We start from the raw sequence: 7940 nt of genomic DNA, 5'->3' as shown, positions 1-7940 counted from the left end.
GGAATAGGTTTAAATTAAGATTTAGAAGATACAGGGGCAATTCAGTGAAGAAAATGTATTATTTAGTATATAGAATTTGAAACATCTGTTTTGACCGGAGGTAGCCTAATTCATTAAAATTAATGCCTGGAAGGATTTGGAGGAATTTTTGCTTTAGTTGAGATTAGTTTTGTTTTCACCAAAGTGGTTTCACCCCAACCAGTTCCCGTAAATGTATCAGTTCAGTTCTGCTCAGCCAAATGTCAGTTTTGTGTGTGATTCACATTCCAGGCACTTTGGTATATTTACCAAATACTTAAAACCCATGCAAAAAATATCCCTTTGATGGAGCCAGTTAACAAATCTGTGAATTGAAAGAAGTGACAAAGCAGCAGTCTGTGTTGAAAACCTATTAGAGGAGAGAAACCCACCCCATCTATAATCCTTACACACATCTCTGATTCCAAGGGTTTAACTACTCCGTCTTGAAGTGAATTGGTTCCCCTTCCCCAAAATCAGATCCTCCCCCCCACCAAAAAAAAAAAAAAAAAAGACTGTTCATCTCTGTCAGGTTATCGTTCAATGTTTAGGTGAACTGCCACTAACTCGAACAATTTCCAAGCCACAATCCAACTAAATAAAATATCAAACTAAACAGCACTTCAGAGAAATATTCAGCAAAGGCTAAGAACATCTTATCCAATGTGAATCTCTGTAATCCTATGAAGTGTCTTTAGAAATAATTTTTTGGGAAATTGGGAAATACCAGCAAGCGGACCATTTGCAGAACTAGTCTCAGCAAATGGATTTTCAGAGAGGTGGCTTTCAGAGCCCCCGGTTTCCTGATGTGGCCTCGAGCCGCACTGGCTCCTGGGAGGCTTCTAGCTTGCTCTCCTTATCCTCTCGGCAGGGAAGCTTCAGGACTAGAGGCTGGGTAACCTGGCACACACACACACACACCCCCACCAAGGTCATCCAGGCCACCTGGAGCCAATGTGAAGCTCTTTTTCTGTCCCCTGCAGTATCAGGTGTAAAGAGAAAGTCACTAAAACACAGGCCGGCAGATTTAAGAAGACGGTGAAGCCCTGGTCCCCACCAGACCCCTCCCCAGGGCTCCTCCCTCCAAGGGTGGGCCCACCGGGACGCCCCCTGGAAAGCAGCTGTGCAGGTGGAGCCCTGCGGTCCATCAAGGTCCTTCTCTCATCCGAGGCCTGAAATAAGTCACTTTCTCTCCCAGACCCCCAGATTCCCGTTCTGTTCCCCAGGCAATAGATGAAGAGGTATTTCTGCTGCTTTCTTTCTGCCTTGTGGCCCCATTGAACCCTTTTCGGCAACAGCTCGGCAGGGATGAGCCTCAGGGGTCCCGCCTCTCACCCCAGCCTGACCCCCACTTCTCTGGGCTGCTGGTGGCTTTACCTCTCTCCTTCCCTCTTTAAGTTCTAACCGTCCATGAACTGCTTGCGTTGTTCTCAGTAGAACATATTTTACACACACGAGAATATGGAGAATAAAATAGCATCCCTGTATTAGCATCCTAGAACCAGGCAGCCTAGGAAACAAAACCTTGAGGCATTGATTGAGAGCCTCCTGGATCCCTCCTCCTCCTCCTCCTCCAGTGGAAGCACTAGTCCTAAAGTTGGAGTTTACTGAATAGTGTTTTTAAGGAAAGAAAACCAGTTTTATACTCCACAGACTTGAGCCATTGTCCTCAGAACTTTGGGTCTCATGGGACAGTAAGATGTCAAAATTCAATGTTGGGCACTTGTGGAATTTCCCACACTGCAGAGGAAGTACATAAAAGAAAAAAAAACTCACAAAATTATCACCTACCATCATAGTCGCTTCATGAAAGAAAGGACATTTAACACAGAAACTATAGAAAGAGCATATTCTCAGAATTTAAAAAACTGAATACATTAGGTTCATCAAAACGTCTTTATTTTTCTCGTTTCCACACAGAGCCTGGAACACTTCCTCTTGGACCAGCCTGGCATTTAGGAACCTCTCAGTTAGAAACTAACTTCTATGACCTGCGTCCCTAAGAGGATGGGGACTTTCTTGTGGAGGGGGAACCACCCCCATCCAGGATGGGTGCCTGCTGCTGCCGTCCTCCTCCGCTCTGTGCCCCACTTCTTGTCTCCCATCTTATCTCCTCCAGATGCTACAGTCCCTCCCCCACCTCGGAACCCTCAGGGACAGGAGCCTCCTGCCTTTCTTCTCTGTCTTCCCACCCTCCAACCCAGGCCTGAGGAAACGACTTCGGCCAGACCCTGAGTCAGGGCTAGGATGGACGCGGCAGCCCTCTGTGTGGTCACGGGAGACTGAGTGACCCACTGAAAATGTCCCCAAATGGAACAACTTCATCGATACCATAGCTGCACCTGGGTGGCCTGATCCCGCTCCCACTGCACTGGGACAGTGATGTCACTCACCCGCCCACGTGCCGGAATGAGGCGGGCGGTAAAGGGCCGGGCAGGTACTTTGCAATAACTCCTCAGGTAAGCGGGCTCTGCCTTTCCCCACCCTGCGCTGAGAACCTTTGCCTTGGCTCTGGCTAGGAGAGTTTTCGTTGCTGGTTTTTTTTTTTGGTTTGTGTTTTGTTGTTGTTGTTGTTTTTCTTTTGGCCGTGCTGCATGGCTTGAAGGATCTTAGTTCCCCGACCAGGTATCAAACCCACACCCTAGGCAATGAAAGCACAGAGTCCTAACCACTGGACTGCCAGGGAATTCCCCGGCTAAGATAGTTTTTAAAAAACACACAGCAACAGCACAGAAACCCAAGTTCAAATGGCACCTCAGCTTGACGTGGGGGGGTGGGTGCTGCAGGCAGACCCTCGTCTCCCATCTCCATGTCTGGACTCCCCCCCAGCTCCTCTATGGGCGCTCCCCAGCCTGGGAGCCACTTCAGAGCCCCCCACCACAGAAAGGCCCTGAGAGGCTGCAGCCAAGGGGTCTGGGGGGCCCCTTCCTCCCTGAGCCGGGTCCTCCTCAGATCTGACTGGGAAACGCCCCCCAGTGCAGCCCCTGCCCTTTACCCATCATAGTATCTCTGTCCTTCCCATTCCCGACTGTCCTGCCCTCCTTCAGCTGGGGCAGGGCCGGTCCTCCGGAGCCGCCCCCTTTACTGTAGAAGATCCCATGTCTCAAAGGCAGGACGAGCACACGTGTGCGTGCACGTGCTCACACACACACACAGGCACGCATGCACTTTTTTCTTTCAACTTGAGCCTGAAGAATAGCTGGCTACATGCAAAGAATGATAAACTTCGTTTGTGGTGCAGGTATGTCCCAGCCCTTGGTCCAGGCTCTGGCCTCAGGTCCTGACCAGAAGCTCAGGAAGACCCTCGGGTCCCCTCTGTCCCCCTCCGTCCCCCTCCGTCCCCCTCCCACCCCATGGCGCTCGCCAGCCTCCTCGTCCACGGGCATCAGAGGGAGGTCTACTGGCCGTGTCCCCCACTAAGGCCAAGTGAAAGAGGGAGAGGCTCAACAGAACCCCACCGTCTGGTGCCCTTGGACACCGCCCCCCCCCCTCCGTTCAAGCACAGCGTCACCACCTCGGAGCTCAGATCCCTTTTATTCCAATCACCACATCACTTTGGGGTCCTCACCACAGCCCTGCGAGGTAGGGAGCACCCCCATTGCACGAGTGCACGAGGTCTCGCCGGGCAGAGAGCAGACCCCAGGCCTAGGAGAAGCCAGGGGTCCCCACGGGAGGCCCCTCCCACCCACCACCTAGACTGTCCCTCAGCGTCCCCGCCTCGGAAGCTGGGCCGGACCCTGCAGCAGGCACGGCGTCGGGCAAGAGGGGGCGGCGGTCGGGAGGCCTCACTTCGGGCTGAGGACGTGCACGAACTCCTCGTAGCTCACCTGCCCGTCCTGGTCCACGTCAGCTACTTGCATCAGGACGTCCAGCTCCTCCTGGGACACCTCCAGCCGGGTCATGGCCTGCTTGAGCTCATCGATGCTGATGTGGCCATCGCCATCCAGGTCGAAGGCGTGGAAGGCTGTTCTCAGGTCATCCGCTCTGGCCCGGGCCTGAACCCCCTTGGCTATCACTGCCAGGAATTCCTGGGAGCACATGACACCATCCCCGTCCGCATCCACCCTGGCGATGAAGCTCTTCAGCGCGGCCTCCGACGGGTCCAGGCCCAGCTCCTGCATTACGGCGCTCAGCTCCTGGGTGTCGATGGCACCGTCTTTGTCCTTGTCGAATCTGTCGAAGGCCTCCATGAACTCGGCCACCTGCTCTTTAGACAGCTGCTCAGCCATGTCTCTCATACCTTCTACGGAGCTTCCTTCTGAGCTTGCTGCCAACCCGCCCAAGGGGCTCACGTCGGAGCTGGGACAAGCGGCGGGACCGAGGCTGTGTCGGTCTGAGGACAGAGCTCCAGCGGCAGCCTTGCCACAGGATGGGAACCCCCTCCTTTTCTGAAAATCCGAGCAAAGGGAGCAGGAAGACTCCCTCCCCACCCCACGTCCTGGGGTGAAATCCTCCTCCTAGGGAGGGACAGCCGGCCACAGACGAGAAATGCAGGAACTGGAGGTGCCGGTCTTCCCAGGAGAGGTGGCAGGCACCCTGGCCTCACCCACTCCCGATGGCCAGCCACGGCACCCCAGAGGTTTTTGCCCATGTGACTCTCACAGGGACCCTGGCCAAGCTGGGGAGGGGGGCTCAAGAGGGCTTCCCCAGTTTTAGAGACAGGGGTGGGAAGGGGAGAGGAGCCTCCCGCAGTGGACGTGGCAGGCCCTGGAGGAGTGGGAGGGCTGTGTCCAGCGTTCCTGTCCTCTCTCGGGGCTGCTGGCCAGCCCTCATCCCATGGGGCGGGGCTGGTGGAGGGCAGATGGTGGTAGAATTGAGTGGGATTCTCCCAGAATGGCACTGCGGGCGTCATCACTCTCCAGCCCGGCGTGGCTGGCAGATCCTTAGGCGGGGATGCGGCTGCCTGCCTTTTAGCTTCGGGAAAGCGGGGAGCCGGTTGCATGCAGAGCCTGGTGCACAGGTGGTGCTGAGACTTGTTTATTAACTGAATGTTCAAAGTGTGATTTCAGAGCTGAGGGGAAGGCTTTGTGTCCCTGCAGAATACTCCTCCTCTAGCTCCCCAGTTTCTCTGATTCCGTTCTATTAAGACCAGGGTTCTCTACAGAGACACCAGGAAGGAGGGGACCCTTCATTTACAATCCCAGAGGGGTCCTGCCTGGGAGCTGCGGGAAGCCTGGAAAGCACTGGGCTGGAGTAGGCAGCCCCTGAAGATGCCAGGAGGTAGGAGGATGTAGAATCGGGTGGCTGAAGCTGTGAACTTGGCCTGGCTCGTGGGTTTACTAAGTCAGCCCTAAGCACAGAAACCTGTTTAGGAAACTCCTTGGACCCACGGTCTTACCTGTTTCATCTCTTCCCACTGCTCTGCATAGCAGAGTTTAGATCAAGAGCTTGGGTCGTGGGGACCCTGCAGGAGGAAGGGGCATCCCCTTCCTGGAGGATGTTGAGTCCCCTGCAGCTGTGACAGGACGGGTGACCCCCTCCAAGGCGGCTGGGTGAGCCCTTGGGGCGGGAGAGACTTCATGCGCAGTAGCCGTGTGTCTGTGTGAGAGTCACGTGTGTGCATGAGTGTGTGCAGGCCTCTAGAGCCAGCGCGAGGGCGGGTGGCTTCAGCTTCCCAGGGCCCTGACCCAGGAACACACGCCAGCGCGTCCACTGCTGTTTGGGTTTTGTGGGTGAAACACCGAGGAAACAGCAGGACAGGTCTTGGAGGCTCCTCTGCCTCCCTCGACTTGCAGGGACCTGCCTGTCCCTCCCCCTGTGCCAGTCTCCCCGGGGACAGCCCTGCCCTGCCCTTGCCCAGGGAGATCCACCCTGGGAAGCGAGAGAGGACACCGCGTGGGAGTCGCTGTCATCCCGCAAGACCACCCCTGGCTCCGCGCCCTTCTTCAGGGGCAGTAGAGACGGCGGGTGATCGGGCTGCCCTCCCAGGAGCCCTGCTGGGCCCACACCCTGAACACAGCGCTCCCACCGAGGCCACAAAGCAGGTGGTTGATCACGGGCTTTGGACCTGGGAAGCTGTGGGTACAGGGCTGGCTCCCCACAAGCCTGGGGCGGGTAACTTCGCCTCCCCTGTGGTAGATGTTGGGTCCTGTTTCCCACCAGCCGTCTCATGGTTCCCAGGCTCACCCACCCTTATTGTTATCCTGCGTCTGAGCACCACCGCCCTGGGTCCCTTGAGCATCTTGCTTCCAAAGCCTGTATATAAGCCACAGATACATTTCCAGGTCTCTTCTTGGACAGATGTTTAATTATTAAAACCATCTACATATTTGCAATGATTATCCATCATTGCAATTTTCCCAACCGCTGTGGTTCACGGTCTCACCAATCCAGACGCCCTTTACCTCTCACCCCTAACTCGAATCTCAGCCTTCTTTTTCCTCTGATGGGATTCACTCCTACACCCACCTCCTCTCTTAACTCTTTTACATTCTAAGAAGTGCTTGTCGTCCGCTGGCCCTGAGGCTTTTGTCTTACCTCCACAGCTGGTGTGTCTCCTTTCCGTCCTCCCTCATCATGAGACCCTAGGAGCCCTTTCTGTGCCACCATAGCTGTGGTCTCCCTCCCACAATCCTGTCCAGCCAACCAAGTTTCCTAGAAACAATGTGTTTCTCATACTGTTTCTTTCTTTTGGGAAATTGCTCTTTCCTGCTCTGGAGCCTCGTATCAGCTTTAACTGGTAGACAGTGAGGAAGAGCTCTGTGCACGATACAACATGGCCCCTGGTACTCCTGCCACCCTCGGTGATGGGTTGATGAGGACCTTTTGCATCTGTGTTCAGTGATGTCAGTTGCCACCAGCTTTACCCTTTCCTTGGACATCCATCCCCGCCTGTCAATACCTCATTGCCTAACCTGGTAGAGCCACGCCCATGCCTCTGCCCCATTTATCTGGGGGAGAGGATGACATTCATATTCACACCTGAGCTACTGTGTGCCAGGTGTCATGCAAAGGGCTCTAAAGGGTGATCTCATCTTGTCCTCACTGTTTATTCCTATGTTCCAGATGAAGCAACTGAGGCTCAGACAAGTCACAAAACAGGTTCATGGACGAGCCGGGAATTTGCATCTGGGTTCGCCCGACTGCAGAGCCCAACCCTTTCTGTCCCGCATCACAGCACAGCTCAGCTTCTGATAACCGACCTTCACACACCAGCCAGCCGCTGAGGACAGCCAGGCCCTGCCCCTGCAGCCCTTGGAGCCCTGGTGAGATCTGGCAGCCAGGCTTGACCACTCCATCAACACCTGACTGCATGAACTGTGGCAAAGCACGGGCACAGCTCTGCTCAGGGACCTGGCTTTGCTCTGGCAGAAGGGCGGGGGCTGTGGATGGATGGTAGGACCACAGATGAGCCTGAAGGCGATGTGTTTCAATCCCCGCTCTCTGCTTCTCACCAAGTACCTGGCTGGGCGGCACAGCCCAGCTGATGCTGGTTACCTGATTCGAGTCAGTTTTACATTTTAAATTAGCTAACTGGGTCAGTGGATTTGGTACACAGGCAGTTCTCAGGACATCTCTGTGAAGTCCTTGGAAACAGTTTTACCGAGAACGCCATCATTTTGCAATAGCCTTTCAGCATCACGGGCAGCCGTCAGTATTCATTAAGTCTACCATTGTTCTCCTATCTTCCGGAACATTGTGTGACAAGCTGCCCTCTGATTCTAGCTTGACCTCCTCTCTATCTTGAGACCCTCGGTCTCTGGCTACGCAGATTTCTTTGAACTTGAGGTTTTTGCCCTAATTTTATTCCAATTTCTTCACCCATGTTAGTAATGGCTGTGCTTGCTGAACATGTGGAAACAATGCAGGTTTTTTGAAGATCTCTAGCCTTTAACTCTCCTTTAAGAGCTTTCTTCACTTTTTAAAAGCATGCCTGACCACTTTCTGGCATCTTGAAAAGAGAGTGGAGCTTTTTCTCCTTC

The 7940-nt window shown here is 54.3% G+C and overlaps 1 protein-coding gene across 1 annotated transcript; it reads right to left on the bottom strand.

Moving 5' to 3' along the window:
• Positions 1 to 3803: 3803 nt before the first annotated feature.
• On the bottom strand, positions 3804 to 4247 carry LOC308614308 (uncharacterized protein; the record flags this gene model as incomplete). Its single annotated transcript, XM_081228630.1, has 1 exon — positions 3804 to 4247. The coding sequence occupies one exon, from the start codon at positions 4245 to 4247 to the stop codon at positions 3804 to 3806; it is 444 nt and encodes a 147-aa protein (XP_081084756.1).
• Positions 4248 to 7940: the final 3693 nt, after the last annotated feature.

The sequence above is a fragment of the Mesoplodon bidens genome (assembly GCF_964165515.1).
Source record: "Mesoplodon bidens genome assembly, chromosome: 3".
Taxonomy (NCBI): domain Eukaryota; kingdom Metazoa; phylum Chordata; class Mammalia; order Artiodactyla; family Ziphiidae; genus Mesoplodon; species Mesoplodon bidens.
This window is presented reverse-complemented; position numbering and strand designations above follow the sequence as displayed.